The sequence below is a fragment of the Odontesthes bonariensis genome, chromosome 19 (genome assembly GCF_027942865.1).
Source record: "Odontesthes bonariensis isolate fOdoBon6 chromosome 19, fOdoBon6.hap1, whole genome shotgun sequence".
Classification (NCBI taxonomy): Eukaryota; Metazoa; Chordata; class Actinopteri; order Atheriniformes; family Atherinopsidae; genus Odontesthes; species Odontesthes bonariensis.
This window is the reverse complement of record NC_134524.1, coordinates 4,442,375-4,467,640: the sequence shown is the minus strand read 5'-3', so window position 1 is coordinate 4,467,640 and position 25,266 is coordinate 4,442,375. Positions and strand designations below refer to the sequence as shown.

General features: G+C 42.7%; 2 protein-coding genes across 2 annotated transcripts; both read right to left on the bottom strand.

Annotated features, from left to right (window-relative positions):
* Positions 1-9,224: 9,224 nt before the first annotated feature.
* On the bottom strand, positions 9,225-19,978 carry fga (fibrinogen alpha chain). Its single transcript, XM_075451119.1, has 8 exons — positions 19,912-19,978; positions 18,806-18,901; positions 17,453-17,636; positions 16,910-17,055; positions 14,696-14,794; positions 13,892-14,044; positions 10,606-11,275; positions 9,225-9,931 (listed from the first exon to the last, which is right to left on the bottom strand). Exons 1-8 carry the CDS (start codon positions 19,960-19,962, stop codon positions 9,225-9,227), a joined length of 2,106 nt encoding a protein of 701 aa, XP_075307234.1. The 5' UTR covers positions 19,963-19,978.
* Positions 19,979-21,558: 1,580 nt separating this feature from the next.
* Positions 21,559-23,966, bottom strand: LOC142369497 (serine protease FAM111A-like). Its single transcript, XM_075451843.1, has 4 exons — positions 23,958-23,966; positions 23,564-23,614; positions 22,353-23,478; positions 21,559-22,238 (listed from the first exon to the last, which is right to left on the bottom strand). The coding sequence occupies exons 1-4, from the start codon at positions 23,964-23,966 to the stop codon at positions 21,580-21,582; spliced, it is 1,845 nt and encodes a 614-aa protein (XP_075307958.1). The 3' UTR covers positions 21,559-21,579.
* Between the last annotated feature and the right edge of the window lie 1,300 nt (positions 23,967-25,266).

Sequence of the window (25,266 nt, the reverse complement as noted above, 5' to 3'; positions counted from 1 at the left end):
GGGACAGGATGCTCTGGCCCACGACTGGCCAGAGGTTCTCCTCTATGCTTTCCCGCCGATCCCTCTGATAGTCCCTACGCTACAGAGGGTCCTCCAGCAGGGCCACAGGCTGCTGTTGGTAGCCCCCTTTTGGCCAGGGAGGACGTGGTTTCCACTGCTGCACAGGCTCTGCAGCGGTTCCCCATGGCGCCTCCCCGACAGGAGGGATCTCCTGTCTCAGTGGCAGGGTCGGATCTGGCATCCCGACCCGTCCCGCCTGCAGCTGTGGGTCTGGCCACTGCAGGGCCCGACCCGATGCTGACTGAGTGCTCTGGCGAGGTATGCCATACCATCCTAAACGCGAGGGCGCATTCTACCCGGGCGCTTTATGAACAGAGGTGGCGGCTGTTCACTACATGGTGCTTGGACAGGGGTGAGGACCCTGTGCACTGTCCTGTCCCTAGGATTCTGGAGTTCCTCCAGTCACTCCTGGATGACGGCCGGTCCCCCGCTACCCTGAAGGTGTATGTGGCGGCCATTTCCTCTCGGCATGCTCGAGCGGATAACGGCAAGGTGGGAAGCCACAGGTTGGTGTCCCTTTTCCTGAAAGGTGCGCGGCGGCTGCGCCCCCCACGAGTGCGGCGCACCCCGCCATGGGATCTGCACCTGGTGCTCGGCGCCCTGTGCGCGCCTCCCTTTGAACCCCTTGCTCAGGCAGGGCTGAGGTGGGTCTCCGCTAAGACCGCCTTTCTACTCGCTATCGCGTCAGCGAAGCGCGTCGGGGAGCTGCATGCTCTGTCGGTGAGCGACTCCTGCATGAGGTGGAACTCGGATGGCTCAGGGGTTTCCCTATGGCCGAACCCCGCTTTTCTCCCGAAGGTGCTGTCTTCGTCTAACAGACCTATCCACCTGGCACAGTTTGTTCCCCCGGAGGGGGAGGACAGGTTACGCCTACTGTGCCCTGTGCGGGCTCTGAGAGCCTACGTGGCCGCGACTGCCGGTATCAGGCAGTCGGACCAGCTCTTCCTCTGCTACGGTGGCCCTCGGAGAGGCTGTGCGCTCTCTAAACAGCGACTGTCTCACTGGGTGGTGGACGCCATCACCCAGGCATATGAGGGAAGTGGGCGCCCCCAGCCAGCTGGGGTGAGCTGCCACTCCACCAGAGCTGTCTCGACCTCATGGGCAGCCCTACGGGGCGTTCCCCTGGAAGACATCTGTGAGGCAGCGTCATGGGCGTCACCGAGTACCTTCTCCAGGTTCTATCGGGTGAATGTTGCCACTCCCAACCCGTTGGCTGTGGTCCTGCTGCCCGACTCTGCTGCTTCCTCTCAATAAAGTGAGTAAGTGCCGGATTCCTCGTGACTCTTCTGGTATTAGTCATCCAGTGCTTGAAAGCACCGCCTCTGGCGGTCAGTAAGGATGAAATAGAACGAAAGTTACGTATGTAACTACGGTTCTATGAATCCTGGATGACCGCCAGAGCGTTCTGTCACTCAGAATCCTCGTATACTCGCGAGAAGATTCTGTAAGGACTGACCTGCTGATGTTGCCGGAAGTATATAGGCTCTCCGGGGTCAGCAGGGGGTCACGAGTGACGTTGTTGGTATTAACACTCGACCTGCGCATGCGCAAGATGTATCATCCAGTGCTTGAAAGCACCGCCTCTGGCGGTCATCCAGGATTCATAGAACCGTAGTTACATACGTAACTTTCGTTATCTTTGCTGTTTTTCACACATGCAGCTAAAGAAATGGGAACAAATCTTAATTCCAGTCTAAAACCCACAAAGAGCTTCTAGATTATTCATTTCTGGTGGCATAAAGCAGTTTAATCATTTCATTTATATTAATTGTTCCATAATTAGTCATTAGATTATATCTTATATTCCTTTTTTAAGCTTTAAATTGAATCTTATTTACTTTTTCTTGATGTTGAATAACATATCATTCTTATTATTGTCTTTTTTTTTCCTACTTTTCTACTTTTAGACGTGATAACATTAATTTTTTTTTTAAACTGAATTTCATATATTAATTTGACTCTTTTGGTAACTGAAAGCAGTTTTAACGTAAATGTACAACAAAGTTGAAACTATGAAGCTGTTTTTCACAGATGCAGCTAAAGAAATGGGAACAAATGATGTGTCTCTATGGAAGCCCAGACCGGACGTGGTACGTATAAACTTTTTTCTGATCGTTTTCTTGAGATAACGAGTTAATTTACCGATGGTTTTCGAGGCCACTTTTTCTCCCCAGTCCGCCCCTGTTTATATGTGTTTATATGTATTTCTGGTAAAGTAGGCGGGGACGGCCGGCTCAACTGTAGCTCAACAGGCATTTACACCTCAGTGACCAGCTGAGGGGACCAGCCCGTCTCCATGGTTACCGAATGATGCAAGAGAGGTGCCGTTATCGTTTTCTCGAGATAACGAGATAAATAACTCGTTATCTTGAGAAAACGAAATGCTCGTCACACCAGCGGGATTTGCTTTGTGCATTTTCACAAACGCTCCACAACCCATGTTTGATTCATAGGCTACTTTATTCAGTTTTCAATGAAAAGGGGGGTAAAAATGGGTAAAAACCTTTGCCAGAAATACAGATTAACACATATAAACAGGGGCGGACTGGGGAGAAAAAGTGGCCTCGAAAACCATCGGTAAATTATCTTGTTATCTCGAGAAAACGATAAAAAAAAAAGTTTATACGTACCACGTCCGCTCTGAGCTTCCGTACATCTCTGTGACAGGCTGCTGGGAACAAAGTGCCTAAAGATCCAGTTTAAAATGGCTTCTTTGCTGAGTTGTCTGTTCTGTGTGGACACAACACTGGTTCATCCCATGAGTCAGCAGAATCACATCCTGACACTATTATGTTATAATCAAATCAAAAACTGCTTATGAATGCAGTTCTGTATGAAGTTGTTGTTCTTACCCAATCGTCATCTGAGCAGAGGGGAACATGTGATTTTGCTGAGCAGAGCTGCGTCCTGTACGTCTGGGCGTGACTTGGAAAATGTCGGCCATCTTGCTTCTGCTGTTTGAGCCTCATGCACACTGCAGAGGTAAAAAAAAAAAAAAGGGGGGAAGAAATCAGTTTACCTTGAACTGAGCTCCAATTCAAACAAAAACAAGTAGATGTTTTTCCTTTGTTTATTTTGTGTCATTCGAGTGACTTTTGGACCATCAAAGATCATGTTTGCTTTTGTCCAATTCTTGTGATAGTGGGGGTGGAAACAGCTTCGAAAGGATTTCAACATTTCTCTCTGACCTCAGAAATCCTTTGGATGTTTTTTTGTGTTGTTCTTCATTTCTCTGCATTATTATTATGGACACTACACTCTCAGAAAATAAAGTACAGAATTGTACCTTTAGGGGTACGATGGCTTGTCACTGGGGCAATAACCTCAGAAGGTATAGTTTTGTACCCTTGTGGTTTGTACCTTACAGAGACCAATCTTGTACATCTGGTGGCAATTTTGTACCCTTATACTGAAGTAGCCTGTCTATTGTACCCCAGCATGTAGAAAAAAAGGTACATATATGTATCTTTTACCACTTGAGTACGTATATATGTACCTTTTAGACCCTCAAAAAGGTACATATATCCCTCCTGTTGTCTTGCGGGTCAAAAGTGAGCCACTACCATGTTTAGCTGTAGAAAAAATACCTTAAACTATCTTTTTCCAACTTGAAATGTTATGACTTTTCCTAAAGGGACCCCGTCATTAGTAAAAGTCAGACTTTATTTTTGTTTATGTTTCCATGTGGGCTGTACACCACTAGGGTACAAAGATTGTCTTATGGGTCATTTTTGACCCGTGAATTATAAAAACATTTAAACACCAGAAAAAGGTTCACTGTTTTTTTCCCTTTCAATATAATTAATTCAGAAGTAATTACTTCACATTTATATAATAGCAATAATAAACCTTTATTATGTAAAAGAAAACTGAGAAAACAAGAAAACTGTTTATTTTCTATTTCTATTTCTAACTGACAGTTGGTTTGTGATTAAAAAAAAAACTGTAATCCTGAAAACTGGTGATTGTCTTTTAGTATTGTGTAACAAAAAATACATGATAAAAAAATGTATTGAATTGACTTGAATAGATTAATAACAGGTGGTTTCATCATACAAAATAGATTTTGGATTTAAAATTCAATTAAGTTGCTTTATTTTGGGGCTTTGGACAAGAGGAGTAAACACAATGTTAAGACCGCACAAGGGATATGTACCTTTTGGACCAATAATTAACCCTACATTAGTATAGATTGTACCTCCCTGTTTCCATGTGTATGTGATTGGTTTGTATGGTAGTTTGTTGGGCCAAATGTCATGAAACCCTATAAGAGTTGGAAGGTGGGCAAAGGAAGAACTCGTCAAGTATCGTCCATCGAAAAACAAAGTAAAGTGTCTTTAGATTCTAATGTTTTACCCAGCAGAACATTATGAAAACTGATCTTCAGCGGGTCTTAAAATTTAGCTAAATATAGATGAACATCACATGACATATTACACTGTGTCGTTAACAGCAAAAAGTAAGTGAACCCTTCCTGCTTCCACAGGAACTAAGAGGGTCAGCAGCAGCCAGGAGCTGCTGATCAATGCTCTGATTAACTGATCATCAGTCAGTGTGAGCAGCTCTATGAAAGCAGAAGTTCTGCAGCGTTCAGGTGTGTGTTAACACGATGCCAAGGAGGAAAAACATCAGCAGCTGCTGCTGCCCATCAACCTGGGAAGGGTTAAAGGGCCATTTCCAAACTATCTGGAGTCCATCGTTCCACAGAGAGAGAGATTATTCACAAGTGGAAAACATTCAGGACAGCTGTCAATCTTCCCAGGAGTGGACGTCCCAGCAAGGTCACCCCAAGGTCAGAAACCCAAAGAGCTACATCTCAGACTCTGCAGGCCTCAGTTAGCATGTTAAAGGTTAAAGGTCACCCCAAAGTCAGAAACCCAAGAACTACATCTCAGACTCTGCAGGCCTCAGTTAGCATGTTAAAGGTTAAAGGTCACCCCAAGATCAGAAACCCAAAGAGCTACATCTCAGACTCAGCAGGCCTCAGTTAGCATGCTAAAGGTTAAAGGTCACCCCAAGGTCAGAAACCCAAGAGCTACATCTCAGACTCTGCGGGCCTCAGCTAGCATGTTAAAGGTTAAAGGTCATGACAGCACAGTTAGAAACAGACTGAACAAGTGTGGCTTGTGTGGAAGGGCTGCAGGAGAAAGCCTCTTCTCTCTAAAAAGAACATGGCAGCACAGCTCAGGTTTGCAAAGCTGCATCTGAACAAACCACAAGACTTCTGGAACAATGTCCTTTGGACAGAGCAGACCAAAGTGGAGATGTTTGCTCATGATGCACAGCAGCACGTTTGGAGGAAACCAAACACAGCATATCAGCACAAACACCTCACACCAGCTGTCAAGCACGGTGGTGGAGGGCTGATGATCTGGGCTGGTTCTGCAGCCACAGGACCTGGGCACCTTGCAGCCATTGAGTCCACCATGTCCTTGAGTTTTTAGTTTTTACCAAAAGTTTAGTTTCAGCTTTAGTTGTAAAACATCCAATAAGGTAAATGGCTGTAGTTATTTAGCACTTAAACAGTAAGCTACATTCATTCACACAGACTCGTACACAGGGGCGAGGCTAGGGTATTCTTGAGATAGCTCGGCACCCCCTGGCTCAGCACATTTTTAAAATATTATATTATGCAAAAACACTTCTTTTTTTTGCTCAAGGATGCATTATTTTAGTGACCATTTTATTTATTTTCTAGCATTTGTTTTTGTTTTAACTCTTTACTCCCAAAATAAATGTTGAGTTATCTTCAATATTTGTCTCAGGCTCTCTGTTATCGCTGCCGAGCCACAGTCTTTTGAAATGAAGAGGTCAAAATTGAATGTTGTAGGGGAAAACACTACTCAAAGCAAAACGAATACGGCTCCAAAATTTATAAATGTACTAGTTTGCCTCAATTAGTGAGAAATAATGTGCCTCTGTGAGCACTGGGGGCTGGGCCCCCCTAAAGACCAGATCCTAAAATCGCCCCTGCCTGGTACAGCAGTTCTATACAGAGTTACAGGCTGCAGTTTGTTTTCTACATTACACATACTGCACCAAGGATACTTTAACATGTGGTCCAGGGAAGCTGGGGATCGAACCACCAACCTTCTGATTAGCAGACGACTTCCATTCAGTCACCCCTGAACTACAGCCGCCTGTACGAATAAAAGTGAAAATCTGTATTAACTACTGGAATAAATAGTCTGATCTGTTCTGTTAAATTTGGTTAGTTTGCTTGTATTCACTTATGACTTGCACTGAGCAGGTGTCTAAGAATACTATGGCTCAGGGGTGGCCAACCTGCGGCTCCTGAGCCGCATGCGGGTCTTTGTCTGGTTTCATGCGGCTCTAACATTCATATCAAAATTTGTGTTTGTGTTGTTGTTTTTTTATGTGCGTTTTCGCTTCGTTTGAGTTCAATACGGCAGCAGTCTCCAACCTTTTTTGCTCCATGGACCGGTTTAATGTCAGACAATATTTTCACAGACCGGCCTTTCAGGCGTGGCAGATAAATACTACAAAATAAAATGATACGACCAACACAGACTCTGTGGTATTTAGTAAATATAATAATAAACTTGAATCCACTGTGTACTTGTATGTAACTTTATTAGCAGCGTCCTCCTGACATAACATCCTCTCTGGTCGCTATGGTAACGCTTAAACATGCCTTTAAAATGCAGCTTTCTTTTTCTTAGTGGTCACAGCCTCTTCTTCTGTCTCCTCACTGGGAAGAAGCTTTCCAAACACGTCTGTTTTTGACTCATTTTGCTCGTTTCGTGGGTTTAATATCAGCGTTGATGCGTCACGTGACCGAGACGAGTGCGAGTCAAGAAAAGACGGATGTAACGGAGAGAATTCTGTCATTTTTGTAAATAGTTTGGCTCTTTGTGGTAACACAGTAAAAAATGCGGCTCTTAGTCTCTGACCGGTTGGCCACCCCTGCAATAGCAAATTTGGCAGCTTGTTCATGCTCGCACTATTTTCTTAGCGGTGGCGGAGTAATATCAACGAACATCCAGTACAAAATGTCAAATAAAACACGACAGAAGCAACCTTTCGCCACGAAATTTGATATGGATTACCAGTGCACACCAGTAACCACTCCGGTGAGTTGATGATTTTGAAAACGGACGTTTATGGTGCTTTTACGGACCTTTGTAGACATGCGCATGACTTGCCATTCTGAAGCAGGTTGAAATGAATCAAAATTAGGCAAATACCGGAGACAGCAGTAAACATCAAAAAAGCGGTGAGGGGGGTTCTAAAATATTGCAGACGACTCAGAAAAGAGGCTTAATGTTGAAAATACCGCAGTTCTCCTTTAAGAGTAACCTGGCCAAGTTTGGAGCTGTTACCGTTAAATCTGTAGGAGGAGTTTGTTCAAATGCGAGGTGTGGAAAAAACAAGACATTTCCAACCCCCAGCAGGTGGCGCTATAAGTGGATGATACTATGATTATATGTACGCTTTCAGGCTGGGTCCAGCATTCACCTTATGAAGTTTGGGACAGATTGGATAATGTATGTGGGAGTTATAAGCGACTTCATTTTTTTGTGGTGAGTGATGGCGAGTCATTGAACTTTGATGCGTCACCACACCCTTTGAGGTTTGAAAAGGTTTCTCCATGATTTTTTTCCCCCCATGTCTTAAGAGTAACCTGGCCAAGTTTGAAGTCTGTAGCATTAAATCTGTAGGACGAGTTCAATCGTATGCAAGGCGTGGAATCGGGGAAAAATGGCACCAAAACACACCTTCCATCCAAAATGGCCGCCTTCCTGTGGACGTGGGACCATGGCGGCAAGAGACTTTTTTGTGCGTCTGGGCATGATAAATGAGTGTACCGAATTTCGTTGTCACACACAAAACTAACCCCAATACGGGCACCATTTTTAAGCATCGTAGGGGGCGCTACAGAGTCAATGAGCGACTCCCAAAAAAAAAATGAGTCCAGATTTTTCCATGTTGTCGACTGGCAGGTGGTGCTTGCAAAATTTCACGAGTTTTCGAGCACCTTTTGCAAAGAATAATGATAAGAACTCCTACAGATACAATAGGGAGCAGTTTCACTGCTCGGTCCCTAATAAATGAAATAATACAGGCAATAAATAAGGTGAAAGTTCCACATTAGAGTGTATTAAAACTAATTTATCTCAATACTTTCCCATTTGAGTAAAAATAAGCACTCGTAGTTCAATCAAAAAGCCATTCAAACTTTTAAAAATTGGGTAAATGTTGGATTGTTGTTTTATAAAGAATCTTATATGAAATGAGAACACAAGCCGCAGCAGCTGAAGTGAAGACTGAATTTTATTGATGGAGCAGAGTTCAGTTGTTGATCTGTACAGAGTTGAGCAACAGGGAGAACATCAGGTCGCTGAAAGAACATTGGACTGGTTAAGCTAACAAACAGGTCAATGCCATTTGCACAGCGTGTTGACAAAAATATAATCATCAGCAGAAATACACAACGTTGTTTAAACATCATTTTGGAACATTAGAAGGACTTCCAAACATCTTCCAGCTCACATTTATTATGCCCTGCCTCATGGGCGTCGCACCCGTGGGGGATGGGGGTGTTTCGACACCCCCACTTTTACAACAAGATGATTTCACCTTTTTGAATTTTCAATGACCAAATAAAATTTTAACAAATCATAAAATGTGTTTTAAAGACTCTGTACCCTCTTAAGAATAATTCCATCCAGATTTGAGCAGTGTGACAATTTTAGTTTCCATACAGGATCTAGTTTAGGGCGATCAAAATGCAGTAAAATTACCCTGTTCTGCATTTTCACAAATCAGAAAAAGGTTTCACAAATCCCAAATAAGGTTTTAATGAATCTATAGCCTCTTTAGAATAATTCCATTCAGATTTGAGCAGTGTAACTATTGTAGTTTCCATACAGGATCTAGTTTAGGGTGATCAAAATGCAGTGAAATGGCCCTTTATGCCCATCCATTTAATTTGCGAATCGGATGCCAACTTCAGCGTCGTGTCTATGGGCTTGATGTGGTGCTCATGTGCCCCCCCTGGAACACCCCCCACATTTAAAATCACTGCTCCGCTCCTGGTGTTACTTTAAAAAATGGGCTAAACGTGAGCCTAAAATCGTCTCATGTGCTCATGTGCCCCCCTCCCACATTTAAAAATCACTGCTCCACCCCTGCCCAGCCTATTAAAAAGCAGCCGGTCGGATAAACATACGAACAGCTTTCAGGCTGTAGCTGGCTGCTTTGTACGTCGCCCACACGACTCCATTCTCAACCTCGTACGGCGTGTTTGTTTTCGGGTCGTATGCGCCTTTGTAATAAATCCCATTTAAGTTGGCAGACTGGCAGCTGTTGTACCACCAGCCGCCCCCGTACACCTGTGCGCAGTTCTCTTCCCACTTATCGTTGTCTTTGTCGAAGGTGCTGAATTTCATACCGTTGTGGGACAAGTCCGACGCCCTCACAGATTTGGGCGTCGTCAGAGCGTCGCCGGCGTCCCCGGTGTAACCGGACACATGCAGCGGGTACCCCTCCTCCTCCGTGCCCACCCTCACTATGTACTCAGCAGTGCCTACGCCCCCTTCCCAATCCTCCAGCTCCACCTTCAGCAGGGTCTCACCCTGGTTAGTCAACAGGTGGAGGTTCTGATTGCCCAGCCAAAACTCCCCCTTGCCCTGAGCATCGACCGAGCCGAACCCTTCACGGTACTCAGCCCAGGTGCGGTTGAAACCGCGCACGCCGCTCTCTCTTTGCTGGACTAACAACCACCCGCCCATTAACCCCTCCTGCTGGCAGTAAACCGCTATCGATGGGGAGATAGCGCCGACGGGTTTGATCTCAAACAGGCCGTTTGTTTCCCCTTTCTGGTGCTTCTGGAAGGCTTCGACACAATCTGTAAACAGAGGGGCACACCGCAAGCCGCGAGTTAGCGTGGGCCGGCTTTCTCTCGACTGGTTGAAAAAAGGCTAAAAACATCGCTTCCGGCTAAAGAAAATACCTAAACCTTCCCCAGTATCAAACCCATTTACGCCAGACTGCAAGATGTTTGATGGGGTGGCACATCTTTTGTTACAAACAGGGCCGTAGCGAGAGCATGTTGGGAGATATTTCAGAGGAATTTACGTGTTTCCGTGTAAAATTTCATGGTTTTATTCTTCTTAAAAATCAGAAAATCGCAGTTTGGTTGGGAGCTTATCAAGAATGTCAGAGTTCAGGGAATGTGACCGAGAAATATAGCTTTATTGAATGTATTAGAACACAAGAAAATTACACCGATCTTTACACAAACAGGTGCTTTTATCAAATCTTACATCTGACTTTTTAAATGTGATAAGTTTCCATTAATTTTCTTGGGTTAAACAGTGAGCCAAAATACTTCAATAAACTGGTGGTCTTATTCATTACACTGGATGTAGAAATCTATAAACTCTAGCAGCAAAGATTTAAGGATATTATATTCACTTCTTGTTTTGGTACAAGCAAGCTAGCTGATGCTAACACATGCTATCTAGCTGTCGTTCCCCTCTTGGCTTTGCAGATTTTACTCCAGATCGGATGTTTTGGTACCTTTTCCTACAAAATCGGCCTGCCGGTCGACACGCGTGCTCTTCACACTCCGGGCGTGGAAATCAGGGACGTCATCCTCTGCGTTGTCGGTCATGAACGCTCCGAGATCGAGCCCAACATCAGAACCAAATGGATTCGTGAGCCCAGATTTGAAATCTCCCAAGAGGCTTCCTTTCGTGCCCCCAGAATGAAATGTCTTGGTAGATATGGAGGAGGAGGAGGAGGAGGAGGAGGAGGAGGTGTGGCTGAGGCTTGGGAACAAGGAACTCATCCCTCCCTTACTGGTATCCGTCATCACCTGACACTCAGGTCCTCCATTAACCACCTCTTCCACCCTTTCCACTGGTCCATCCTTCGTGTGAACCACTGTCGTCCTGATGCTCTTTGTGCAGCTGACAGTTTTGGTCGATACGTGGCTTGAACTTGCACTTGCACTTGGTTGACTGTCAAACCCTCCAAACCCTCCGAAGAAATCCCCATCGCCACGTCCCGTGTGTTCAGTGATGGATTTCGATGAGGTTGAGGAAGAAGAGGCGGATCCAGACAAAGATGAGGATCCAGACAAAGATGAGGATCCAGACGTAGAGGAAGAAGTACCTGGGACCTTGGAGATGGTTGCTGGGGATGAGCTGGAACCTTCCTGCTCCAGGATCAATTGGACTGTATTTACCTGGAAGAAGAAGAAGGGAATGTAGAGTGAGTTAACATGGTTGTGCTGAGGTTGGTTCTTTGGTTTGGTTGAGAGGAAATAAAGTTTCACTCTCAAACAGAGTAATGCGATACCTCTGCGTTCTGATACCAAGGGATACCATGATAGGATCTCCACTTAGACCATTGTTGTATTTCAAACTTACAAATAGATGGATCCAAATCTTTGCTTTGCCCATGCTCAAACTTTCTACCAAGTTTCATTAAATTCAGCTGGTTATTTTCTTTGTAATCTTGCTAACAAAAGAGCAACAATCACATACTTTGGGTTGGCTCTAACAAGCTAACCTAGCTTGTTGTTCGCTAACTAATTTTAAACTTTATTGTTATCCGTTTTTAATGAAGCATCTAAAATGACTTTCAATCGTGCAGAATTCAGTTAATTGAGAGCAATAACTGACAGTCGGCTCTTGTGGATTAAATTAGTCGTTATTTAAATGCAGAGGTGGAAAGTAACGAATTACATTACTCGCGTTACTGTAATTGAGTAGCTTTTTTGTGTACTTGTACTTTTTTAACTACTTTTTAAAATGTGTAATTTTACTCTTACTTAAGTACATTTTCTTTCAAGTAATGTACCTCGGTACATTTTACAGCACAAGCGTTACTGAGTAAAAAAAAATTTGCGTTCTGGTAATGAATTATTATGGGATATTATGGGAAATACTGAACGTTGTGCCCCTGCGCCGGTATGGCTCTAGAATTCTAGCCTACTATAAAGAGTGTTGGCGCGTGAGAACTGTCACTCACTCAGACGAGGATGGCAGAGTCAGACATGGAGGCGGACAATGGAAATACGGAGAGCAGTTCTTCTGACTTAGTGCACCCCTGGCCCTATCTGAGTAAGATGTCCAAAATTTTGGCTTACAAGAATTCGACATCTAATCTGCGTAAGCACGTTGAGGTAAGTCATGTTTCTCGTTCCCTTTCCATGTTTAAACTGACAAGGCTAGGAGTCCTAGCCATGTCCCGAAAACTGTGTATGATACTGCTAATATAATATTGAATTAGCAACCTGTTGTTGGCACTGTAACGGAAATTAGCTATGCCAACTAATCTGCTTATTCAGCTGGCTAATAGTATGAGCACGGCCGCTTGCTAACCTGCCATTATCCGTCTTACCCACTGACCTCGAGAACTATTGGTCCTACCACATATACGTCCATCAGGCCAGAAAGAATATTAAACAAAACAAATAAGCCCAATGTTTGAATTGATAACCGCAGATATGTAAACTGTCAGGGGTAGCCAATGACGATTTTCGGTGCTGAAACCAACTGTCTTTGTAGCAGTGACATTGGGCTTATCATGTGTTCACGAACGATTGGTGCAAACAGGCAAGCAAGGAGATTTCGGCGCTACAGTTGACTTTCACATTTCTTGTATAATGCTTTGTAAAGTCAGGGCAGTGTAGAAGGCATGGCAATCTGTGTAGTGGGTCATATTTCGAGGCTGTATTGGGCGAGGAGGGGAAAATACATAGACCTTTCCCTATTGCATTCGGCAACAGATTTGAGCTGAAGCAAATGACTGAGGTGATCCTGCGACAGTTAGCCACTCCACTCAGCCATTTGGCATCCGTTACACGGATGTGGGCTTCACAGTAGAGGCAGAAAACACAGATTGTGAAAAAGTAACTTTACTTTAACTCAAAGTACATTTTAAATTATTTACTTTTTACTTTTACTTGAGTAGATTTTTTGACTGGTAAATATACTTGTACTTGAGTACAATTTCAACAGAGTAACAGTACTTGTACTTGAGTAAAATATTTTTGTACTCTTTCCCCCTCTGTTTAAATGAGATTGACGAAATTAGTCGTCTTAAATTGTGTTAATAAAGTCCATGCAATTTGAAAATATTGCAACATCATCATAGAATTCATTGCATGACTCCAAGGAAGTTCACGACAAAAAGGGAATTAACAGAAATGCTCACACCGCCACCTCGAAGCTAATAGCTCAAGCTAATGTGTGCCCCGTCAATTATTAGCAAATAAACAAAATCAGCCTGCTAATAACAGAACAATAGAATTTGCAACAATACAATACAGTGAAAACAGTCACGGGCTGCACATTTATCGTTTCAGCATCGACACTGTGTGGCAGAATGTGCTGCATCATTCTCTAAAACTGCTGGTTTTCATGACTAATCTATAAACGTCTAGTCTACATTCGTTCATTTTACTGATTTTCTGTTGTTTTTATGTGCCTTTATCTCAGACCACTTTTAAGCTTTTTGAAATCTTGTTGTCAAAACATAGTTTTCTTATTTATGGCCAAGTATCTGTGAGCCAACATTGGATTTTACACACATTTTAAAACATTTTCTACCTCTTTGACTGAAGCCATAAGTATGTTAACTACCACATATCTTAGGTCCTGAATAAGGAAACAGTTTTAACTGCTTGTGATTCTAACTGCTAGCATAATTCCCCGAAGGTTTAAAGCATATTCTGCTACTGCATCTATGGTCATCAGTTTAGGGTTCGTGCTAGAAGAAACGCAGACTAGCATTAGCTGAACGTTCAGAGTTTTGGTGAGAAATTAAAAAATGTTTAAAAGGAAACCTCTCTCACCTCAGGGAACATGTCTTCTCTCCGCTGTCCCGCCACATCCTTGGATTTGAAGACGCTGTCCACGACCACGTTTTTCAGTGGCCTGCTCTTCATCACGTAAAGCGTTCCCACTGATTCGATGTTCTGCACTGACTGAGAGTCCAGCTGCTGCACCTGAGGGACGGACAGGAGACACTCAACACTGCATTTTTCGTTTAAGGGGTAACAAAAATAAGAGAGAGGTCCATATCCTGTGATCGAGAAAGCCTGAGAACCTGTGGAGTACCACAAGGTTCCATACTGGGCCCCGAGCTGTTTATACTGCACATGAATGACACATGTAACGTGTCTAAGATGTTAATGACCCCTTCATTTACTGATTATGATCATTTATATTGCTTTTAATAAAAGTTTGGAACAGCTTCTGAGTACAGTGGGAGGGGGAATTGACAGTTTTAAAGTAGTGGTTTTACATAAATAAATGATCACTAAACTAAAAACAAATCTAGCAAATTTCCCCTCCTTAAATTAAGTCACTTATTTATTTTCCTTCTTTTTTAAAGGAATTAGTTTTTATTTTAAGCCATACAAGTGACTTAACTCACTTAAGTTTCTTCTTTTGGTAGTGAAAACAGTAAAACTGCAAACACGTTTTGGGTATTTTCTCAAAAAGGTCTAGAAACCAAACTGGAACTCAAAGTGGTCTTTGAGCATTAATCTTTGAACTGTGGAAATTAGGCAAAACAAGCTGATAATGATTCACAAAACTCTGATTCACATGTTTGCGTCAGCAAACATAGCTGGATTTAAGAACCGAGTCCTCACCTGTTTATCCAGGGTCACGTAACTTTCGTGGTCCACCTTGTACTCGACGTAACCAGCGCAGGATCCTTTGCAGGAGCGGAGCTTAATGTCGATATCAACCTGACGGGGGACACAAATGGTTGAAAAAAATTATTCCTAAAGTAAATAAGATGATAAACTAGGCTAGAGTACTGTTTATTATGTTTATAATGCACAAATAAAATACAACACACCTACTATAACACTTCTGAATGGCGCCCTCAGAATAATTCCTATGTTAAAGGCCTACAGAAAGGTGATTTTTTGCACAAAACTGAAATAGCAGATCGATTCCTTATATACCATGGAATTTTTTTATGATTTTAAAATAATTTTAGGCCCCTGGATAGTCCTGATTAGGCCCAATAAACCATCACCACATTTGACTCGAATTTGGCAAACTGGAACGACAGGTGCGTGACGTCGCGAGTGCCAGCTGCTGGAACAACCCCCAGTAGTTCTAGTAGCGAAGCCAGCAGTTTGCCAGACCTGGACAGCTTCTTCACGGCAAATTTCGATGTGTGCCGCGGGACGTCGCTTGGAAATATAAAACGTTGGGTTCAGTGCAATTTTTATTGCGAGTTGATGTACGAAGTGCGTGTGTTGCCCTCAGCACCAGTGTTGCCAATTTAGCGACTTTGTCGCTAGATTTAGCGACTTTTGGCCATCTCTGGCTAAATCTAGCGACAATTTAACTTGTTTTGTGAGTGACAAATCAGTTGCCCCGCGACACCATACAAGCCGAGACAGAAGCACTGCTGGACGGCGGCAACCCGGCATTTCCATCAAAACGGCAGTTTCAAGCTAGCTACAACAAGGGTAGGTTCACTTCCTGTTTTCAAAACAAAAGCACCTTTTTTTTTATCGTAATATCTTTCCCTATGATAAAAGGCAACGGGTATTTTATTTTGTCAAAATAACCGGAAGTGCGTTGCTCACTGCGGCTAGCTTTAGTAGCGCCGAATTCATGGGAACAAAATAGTAAATAGCCGGTATTTTGGCAGGTTTTTAACACGTTGGGGAGCTAAACGACTGCTTTCTGGCCTGGAAAGTTTCAAATGTTGCTAAAGTTTACAGAGTTTAGAGCTGAAATCAGCTTCAGGCCGGCTGATTTCGGCTCGGGTAGGAGCGAAAAAATATAATATGGCCGTGGTTACGTCACTTATGACGTCATGACGCAATCTAGCGACTTCTAGCGACTTTTCAGAGAGCCAATAGCGACTTCTTGTGATTTTTTTTTGGCAACACTGCTCAGCACCAGCAGCTCACACCACCGGGGACAGAGGAAGCAGAGAGACCTGCGGTCTTGTGTCTCCCTGTCCGCCTGCCTCCTCTCTGGTGAAATCAGCCGGAGCCATCCCGCCATGTTCAGCTCCCTGCGGTGCGGACAGGAATCCACCTGGCGGAGAGCGGACACACTCTCCGCCAGGTGGAGAGTGGAAATCTCGGCAGAGCGATCATCAAGAGCCCCGACGTGGACACACGTCGTCGCTCTGCCGGCTGATTTCAGGGCAACCATCCCGCGGTATGTCCGCTCTCCGCCAGGTGGATTCCCCCTGAGCGTCCGCACCGCAGGGAGCTGAACACGGCGGGATGGCTCCGGCTGATTTCACCAGAGAGGAGGCAGGCAGACAGGGAGACACAGACACAAGACCGCGGGTCTCTCTGCTTCCTCTGTCCCCGGTGGTGTGAGCTGCTGCTGCTGAGGGCAACACACGCACCCACAGCACTTCGTACATCTACTCACAATAAAAACTGCACTGAACCCAACGTTTTATTGCCTTCACCACTCAACAAGCATACTAATAGCGGCAGTCAGGAAAATCCAGTGCACCTGTGACGTCACACGGAAGCCCCGCCCCCAGTCTGTAATTCCAGGAAGGATTTCCAAGCGGCAAATTCAAAATCCCAAATTTCATGCGTTTATGAAATGTTTTGGTGTAGAGTCCAATGATCATTATTGTTCCTCTGTGTATGTATTATCATTATGTATTGGGTGTAGTGTCAGCTTTCTGTAGGCCTTTAACTTACTTTTTAGCGCCCTAAAAGACCTAAGATCTGACTGGAATTCAAAGAAAGCTAAATTGTAGTTTAAGGGTAAAAGAAAAGCTTCTGCCTCTGTGGCTATTTTGTTGTTGTTTACTGTGTGAATGCAAAGAGTATATCTGTGTTTTTGTCCCTGTTGGCTCTCCGTACCTCCAGCCTTTGCATCTCAGTGACCTGGTCTTTGACCCGATCCTTCAGGGCGGAGAGGATCCTCAGCTGTCTGTCAATCTTGACCTTCATGTCTGAGATCCTCTGACGCAGACTCTGGGCCAAGTCGTAGTAGTTGTTGCCGTGACCTGGTGGAAGAAGTTTGTGTTTGTGTTAATCCTTTCCATCCAGAAAGTCTAATAAAATAACAGAAATTATTTAGTGAAATATTTATTTTTTGAGATTTTCATCAAACAGCCCCTGATTCAGCACACTCAGAGTTGTAGTTTTCACACATCCCGATTCATTTTTAAATCAGATGTTTCGAAATATTACTCTATCTGTACTCTAATACACGATTAACTTATTGGGTTCCCAACTCCAAGGTTTCCACCTTTTTGGTGAGAACATTGGAAATAAATAAATGTTTACTAAATCATGGCAAAACAACATTTATGTGAGGAAACCAGATCTTTGGGTGTTATTTCAGTTTCAGATTTGTTCTTGCATGTTTTTTGTTTTTTTCTGTGATGACTAAACACTGACCAGCATCGATGGTGAGCTTCTCCTTCAGGTAGTTGTAGGTCTGTTTGGACACCTGATCGGCGGAGCGATGCTTTGCCTTGTTCTGATCCAGCAGGATACGGATCTTCTCGATCTTTTTCAGCAGTTCGTGGTCGTTTTTGTCCATCAGACCCTGGATCCTGCAGCCCGACGGGCATTTAGAGCCCTGACAGAAGAAGAAACGGATGAAATTAGAAGACAGAATTTATTATGACTCATCAATAATCAAACCCACTGAGACTTTGCATAACTTGAAGGATATCTGGAAAATTTTGAATATTCCACTTTAATTTCTCAGACTGTAAAAATATATAAACAGTGTATGAAAACAGTTCAAGAGATTAAATCTTCAGTTTATGTTTGTCTATATTTTCCTGAGTCTTGAAAATGTTAATGTTGTGTTAGCGTTACATCAGGATTTAAAGGTAAAAGAACCCATTGCTGGTCTGAAAACATTTATCAAATCATATATAAATCTCGTTTATGTGCTCACAACTAACATAAAATGAACTGTTTATTGATTATCTTCATCAAATGTAGAGCTAAAGTATCTTCAAAGCAAACTAAGCTAGTTGGTGTAAGCTAGTTGGTAGCTAACTAGCTTACAACCAAAAGTGTTCATTTAGGATTAATTCAATGAAAAGAAACATGTCAGAGTCCATTCTTTGTGGCATGAAGTGTCACAATCAAAAGTTTAGGCTGACTGTCGTGCTTTTTAATGAGAGTTAGTTCCAGCCAACATAATCCAAGATAGTGTGTTTGCTAATCGTGTTGATGGATGTACACGCAGGAAGAAGCTAGCATATGACATGAGTTACAGTGAAAGTTGGCGGCTTTTAGAGATATTGAGCCACTAAAATAGCCATAAACGTATGGTTTATAACACCTTGAGAACAAATTTGACAGTGCTGTCTTGGCCAAGCGACTCTAAGCCGTTGGTTGCCAGCAGATACGATGCTAGCAGATAAAACTAGCTACAGCGGCTGACATGAGAGTCTTTAAATGTGTAAAAGGCTTCGTCGTGATCCAAAAATATTTGTGTCTTGTAATGCTAAAAGTGAGGCAGTAAATTAGCAAAAACATCCGGTTCATGAGTCGTGCTCTTTCCACGTTGAGGTGACGAGCTCAAAGTCAGGCTACACTCTCGGTTTTTATAAAATTTAAATTAGCTTTGGTCAAAAAGTTAAAAAGGCTCACATCCTCAGACATACGTGGTGCATAGTTCTGTCGAAATGCTCTTGGGTGAGGCCTATCAATTTAAAACCACCATCTGTTTTCTCAGTTGATTTAGTTGGAGAAACGGGGTAAAGTGTAGAAGTGAAGAAGAAGAAGTACCCAGTCATCGTCTATGCAGAAAGGCCACTCCCTCTGAGGGGCACATTTATCGGATCTGGTGCCTTGCTCCACCGGACGAGCTCCTCTGGGGTCGATCTGCACCTCGACAAACGACAGACAAGAAAATTATTCTACTTGGTCAGTTTGACGGATCAATCCAGCAAAGCAACGATAGAATTTAAATATTAATTATCATTTATTTAACGTTCAACTGTTACATTTACATTGAGTCGAATGACTCTTTTTAACCCTTTGTGCGGTCTTAACATTGTGTTTACTCCCCTTTTCTTTGTCCTACGGGTCAGAAATGACCCGCCCTACCAAAGCCCCAAAATAAAGCAACTTAATTGAATTTTAAATCCAAAATCTATTTTGTGTGATGAAACCAGCTGTTATTTATCTATTCAACTCAATTCAATATATTTTTTATCATGTATATTTTGTTACACAATACAAAAAGACAATCACCAGTTTTCAGGATTACACTTTTTTTTTTTTTTTTACCACAAACCAACTGTCAGTTGGACCAACAGTTTTCTTGTTTTCTCAGTTTTCTTTTACATAATAAAGGTTTATTAATTAATTAATAAAATTGGTATTAATTTAAATTTAAATTAATTTAAGTTTGTAAATTAATTATATAATAAATGTGAAGTAATTACTTCTGAATTAATTATATTGAAAGGGGAAAAAAAACAGTGAACTTTTTTCTGGTGTTTAAATGTTTTTATAATTCACGGGTCAAAAATGACCCATAAGACAATCTTTGTACCCTAGTGGTGTACAGCCCACATGGAAACATAAACAAAAATAAAGTATGACTTTTTCTAATGATGGGGTCCCTTTAGGAAAAGTAATAACATTTCAAGTTGGAAAAAGATAGTTTAAGGTATTTTTTTCTACAGTTAAACATGGTAGTGGGTCACTTTTGACCCGCAAGACAACAGGAGGGTTGAAGGGTTATGGCAACAGTTTCCATCATAGATTAGTAATAAATAGATTTGGACTGAATTAATGAATTATTGCTCTAATAAATCTACTTCAAAACACATAATCCAGGACTAAAGCTGTTAAATAATGTACGATTGTTTAAGAAGTAAACTCACCTGTGTGAAGGCCACAGGAACCAGACAGATGAGAACACCAAACCACTTCATCTTTCTTCCCGTCGTTCTTCTTCTGTGTGCAGACTCGTCTCTGCTTCACCCGGCTGCTGTTGGACTTTTTGAAGCCTCAGTGTGACAAACCTTTGACTCACCGGGAAACGTCTGTCAGGTCAGATCGGAGTTGAGCAACAACTCCTGCCGACGCTGATCGACTGTTTGTTGTACTGCGTCTGTCTTTGCTGTGATAAAGTGCACGCACGGTGAACTCAAACATGCTGCAGCATTTACTGGCATTCGACACCGTTTGATCTCCCAAAGCAAATAATGACAAATCTCTCTGACAGGAACAATAATTATGAGGCAGCGGTGACTCAAGCTGTCACAAATAAATCAATAAGAGAGGGACAAGCAAAAGAAAAACAACAATTCTGAACAAATTCTTTGCTTTATTTCTTTTGGTTTTTACATGAACTTAGAGTTATTACTGCTTCTTATAAGATTTAAACAACTTGGATAAAACTTATAATCGTTTGGTACCAAACCAACATAAACAAACATTTTTCTATTAATTTAGCTTTTTTTTGCTGCTTTATAATAAAAATGAAAAAGTTCTCATTGACTTTCTTGAGGAGTGTTCAATCAGCAGATTGCTCTCATCCGTCTCCGTTAAAGATCCATCTGAGCAAAATCAAGTTTTTAACGTGTGCATATGATGTTCTTTCATTTGCTTTTCTGATTGCATTTTAAGGCTCATGTTTCTGGTTAGTATTCAATAAAGAACCAATGTCTAGTTAACAAGTTGTGGTTGAATGTTTCTTTGTGTAATTTCGGTCCATTCAAACGAGAACTCTAAAAGTAGCACCGAGACTGATTTCAGGTAATTAGCTACATAGGTGTTAAAACGTTCATGGTAGTTCATCCAGTTTTTGCATCCTTGGAAACACTTTGCTGTTGTTTGTGCTTTGCAGCATGTTTCAGTATTTGTTGTATCTGCTGTGATGATTTGCAGCACATGCTGTCAAGTTTATGACGATGTTTTAGTTTTTTTTGCTTGCGTTTTGTCTATTTGCATGTGCTTTCCGAAGGTGCAGCCTGTTGAGCTTCCTTGTAGAAATCAAAGAAATAAAAAAAGCAGGTAATACAGAGGACTCAAAAGGTGAGTTTACTTTAATCCCAGGATAACAAAACAGGAGAATAAAATCAAATGGTTTACAAAGCCTTAAACTTGACTTGATTATGGAAATTAAACTTTCATAAATAGGTTTACAGCAGATGCAGAGAGCTTCTACAATTAGAAAAAAGAGCAACAACAGTTGCCAATGCCGAAGGCATTAGACACACATATTACTCTTGTGTATACTTAATATTATTTTCTCGTTTCCATCATGAATTTGGGCGCGCTACTAGTCTAGCACCGATGGTCCGACCGGCATTAACTTAGGCACAACAGTAAAGTACTTTAGATGCTTTAGGCTCTCTGGTACATGTCTATTAACCCTCTTCTTTTCAAACTTTTTTTAAATAAGAAAACAACATGTATGAACAACATGTAAGCAGGTGGAGCTTCAGACTAAATATAAAGGGTTTCTGTTTGGTTTAATCATTCTGATCTCACTTTTCTGTCCTGCCAGATGTGCCATGTATCTGAGAACGGTCTGATCCAAAAACCTAATGTGTGTCCATCAGTTCCTCAGAATCTGATGACTCCCCCTCTCTAGAGGATTCATCCTTTGGGCCAGCCACAACTTCAATGATCTTTTCTAGGTGTGGATTTCCCTTTGCTTCCTCGCAAACTCTCGCCAACAACGCTGTGCTTCCGGCTTTCTTCAGAGAACTCACAAGCTCTTTAAATATACCGAGCAGAGGATAGCAGTACTCAATCACACTGTGATCTGGCTTTGGATAGCCGAAGAAAAAGCCACCAGAGTGCAAACAGAAAACCTGACCGTGAGCATCAAACACCGGGGAGCCTGAGGAGCCGTGATACATGAAAGTGTTGTAGGTCACAACAACATCTGCCAGCTGGTGCGTTTCGATCGCTTGCTTGATCGAGCAGACCGTAAATAAGTAATTCTGGTAGTCCTCTAAACTCTGGTCGACAGCCTGATCCCTCTTATCTTTTCTGATGATACATGTGGGATCTGTTTCCTTCACCCCACCTGCTGGGTGACCAACAACACAGGCCCCCCCATCCCCAGGCAGGGGACCAAACCTCTTCAGGAGCCCTGGTGGTACAACAGATGTCTCAGATTGTTGTGTTTCAGCGTTGTGGCTCTCAGGGATGAGCTCAAGCAGGGCATAATCTAGTTGTTCACTGCCAACAGGTGCTGGGATGTTCCAGCTTTGTCGGGACCCTGAAGTTATTGTAGAAAATGGATGGATGGAGGGATTGTCAATAAACACTTTGGCATCAAGCATTTTCTTCGATCCAACAGCATGACTTTCAAAGTGGAACTCAGCAGTGATTTTAATATATTCCCACCACTTTTCTATTCCCCGGTTGGCAAAGGGTTCGAATAAGTGGGCATTCGTCAGGATGAAGTTGCCAAACAGCACAAAGCCTGTGCCCTGCATTGACAAAGAGGATCTGGTGTCATATATCCTCAACAGACAAACTGACTCACCGAGCTTCACCAGCTCCCTCACTGTGGACATTTTCCTAAAAGACTGCTGGATCTTTCCAAAGTTCTCCTTGCTCACCTTCAGTGCTTTCTGAAAGGACTGACCAGGAAACCTGTTCTCCATCCATCCTTTCAGGCCCTGGAACTGCTCACGCAGAAGGTCATAGATCTCCTGCATGTTGACATTGGTGCCTGTCTCTCTAATAGCTTCTTTTACACTGATACCCTTCTCCTGTGCTCGCTCTAGGACTGATATTGTTTCGCTCTTGCTTTGTGAATCATTTGATGCACACTGGGTTTTCTGCTGTTCCTGTTTTACATTACTGGCCGGTTGTTTTGTGCCTTTTGTTGTTGATCTTGTAAGTTGAATCCTGAAATACCTGTTGTTCATCTTTCTACTGAGAGATGCTGTGCACTTGGTGATGTCGTTGTTTTTGTTATCGCACAAAGTGAAGTTGCTGAGATGTTTCTCAAAGCGGCCATCTTGTTTCAGAGCCTGCTCCACGGTCATCTCACTCTTCTCTCCATAAACACAGAAATACCTAAACTCTTCACGAATATCTGTGCATCTAAAGATCTGCTTTGCCTTGGATTTACTGTCTTTCCCTCCCACATTTTCAATATAGAATACACAGTAATGTTCTTTCTCTTGGAGCCGGTACTTTGTTTGGTTTTGGGCCTCTATAACCCTTTTTGATGAACGTATGGTCAGACATTCATCTTCGTCAACACAACAACAAGGAAAATTTGTTGCAAGAAGAGACGCATCGGCCCCTTCACCCAACCTAATGTAAATGTTCTCATCTGTTCCCTTTATCTTTTCATTGAACTCATCTGCTAGATGGAATTTTATGGCCTCCAGCAATGTTTGTGGTTGATGACAGTCAATGGTGTATTTCTGGTCATCTGAACCGAATTTCACTTTGAAGCGATGTTCATGTTTTCCCTGCAGGGAATCAGAAGAGAAAATGAAGGTTATAGTACAATAAAAGCACAGCTTATGCAGCATTTATGACAGTGAGTGCACTCACCGATGAAACAGCATCCTTTGTGGACTCCTCCTTCACCCTCTTTTGAGCCTTCTGCAAAGCAAGAGAGAGATTTAGATTTTGAGAAAGTTCAAATAAACTGCCTGTTCAAAACAAAAAGTCCCACGCTCTAATATTGTGTTGGACCGCCTTCGGCTCTGATTACAGCACACATTCGCTGTGGCATTGTTTCGATAAGATTCTGCAGATTCTGTTGTCACAACATTTATTTCCGTCCAGAGTTGCATTCATTTTTCGCCAAGATCTTGTAGTGACGATGGAAGAGACGGATTCTCAAATGGATTTAGGACTCTGTGGGGGCCAATCCATCATGCTCCCTGAACCACTTCCACAATTTGAGCCCCATGAATCCTGGCATTGTCATCTTGGAATATACCTGAGCCATATGGGAAGTGAAAATCCACTGATGGAATAACTATTCAGTATATTCAGGTCGTCAGCTGTCCTCATTCTTTGGGCACGTAATGTTGCTGAATCTAGACCTGACCAACTGCAGCAACCCCAGATCAACACTGCCCCTACAGTGACGTCAGAGATGACAAAGAGGAGGAGTAGAGGAGCTTGGTGAGGAACTTTGTTGTGTGGTGCCACATGAACAATCTGCAGCTCAACACCTCAAAGACTAAGGAACTGGTCATCGACTTTTTGAGGGACAGACCTAGTCCTAGACCAGTTCTGTTGGCTCCATGGTTGGCACGAAGCTGGACCCTCTGGCGACAGTGGCAGAGTGGAGAACAATGCACAAACTCCTGGCTATTCTGGACAATGCCAGCCACCCTCTGCACACTGTCATCAGCAGCCAGAGAAGCCTGTTCAGCAAGAGGCTGCTTCTCCCCTAGTGCAACAGACTGAGGAACTCCTTCGTCCCCCGTGCCGTCAAACTGTTTAACTCCTCACTAGGGGGGAGGAGGGGTAACAGAAGGACCCTTAGTGCTCCCTAAGTGCTCCCCCTGCTGGGCCCCCAGCTACTATTGCTTCTTCTAATCCAAATCCACTGACTAGACTTTACTGCCTCATCTGACACTTCCTTCACTATTTTCCTCACACTCTGTCCACTTACACCCAGCTCCCTCAACAATGAGACAACAGACTTTGCAACAAATCCTCTACATCCTTGTTACGACCCCAGGGTCCCTTGTTGTCAGCTGCCCTATTCAGTCACTAGCTAGGCTAGATTTGGATTTAAGGTAAACAGAATAAACTTGTGCTAAAGAAAAAAAAATGGACCAGACCAGTGAATAATTCCCTATACTCCCTATATAGATATAGTGAGCCGTGCTGACCAACATGTCATTGGGGTCATCAGGTGGGAACCTCCTTTCATCAGTGTTTCGTCTAGTTGGGCCTACGACACATTTATTTTGTCAATAATATGGTTTTAATCAGAAAAAAAGTTTAGATTAATATTTTAATCAATTAATTCATATTTTACAATAGTTTTCTGACTTGAAGCACAATAAACAGGGTTACAGATGTATGTATTCAGTTCACATGAGAAATATAGAACAATTATGTCTTTTACAGAAAAGAAGAATTCATCCCGGCTCATCAGTCAAAGCATCTACAGCCACATATTTCCCTCAAAGTCATTTAAATCTTCTTTAAAATAATTTACTGTGGAGGGTACCTCGTAGAGGATCTTGTGGATTTAAAACGGTGATAAATGTGTCTCTGCCGCTCCAAAA

Coding starts and splice junctions, on each gene's coding strand:
- LOC142369497 (XM_075451843.1), bottom strand. Junction 23,479..23,563: donor CAAAGGATGCTGTTTCATCG/GTGAGTGCACTC, acceptor GATTCCCTGCAG/GGAAAACATGAACATCGCTT. Junction 22,239..22,352: donor TGCTGAGTTCCACTTTGAAA/GTCATGCTGTTG, acceptor GGAACATCCCAG/CACCTGTTGGCAGTGAACAA.
- fga (XM_075451119.1), bottom strand. CDS start 19,962: ATGAAGTGGTTTGGTGTTCTCATCTGTCTGGTTCCTGTGGCCTTCACA. Junction 17,637..18,805: donor TCTGCATAGACGATGACTGG/GTACTTCTTCTT, acceptor TTCTTCTGTCAG/GGCTCTAAATGCCCGTCGGG. Junction 14,795..16,909: donor CTGAGATGCAAAGGCTGGAG/GTACGGAGAGCC, acceptor GTCCCCCGTCAG/GTTGATATCGACATTAAGCT.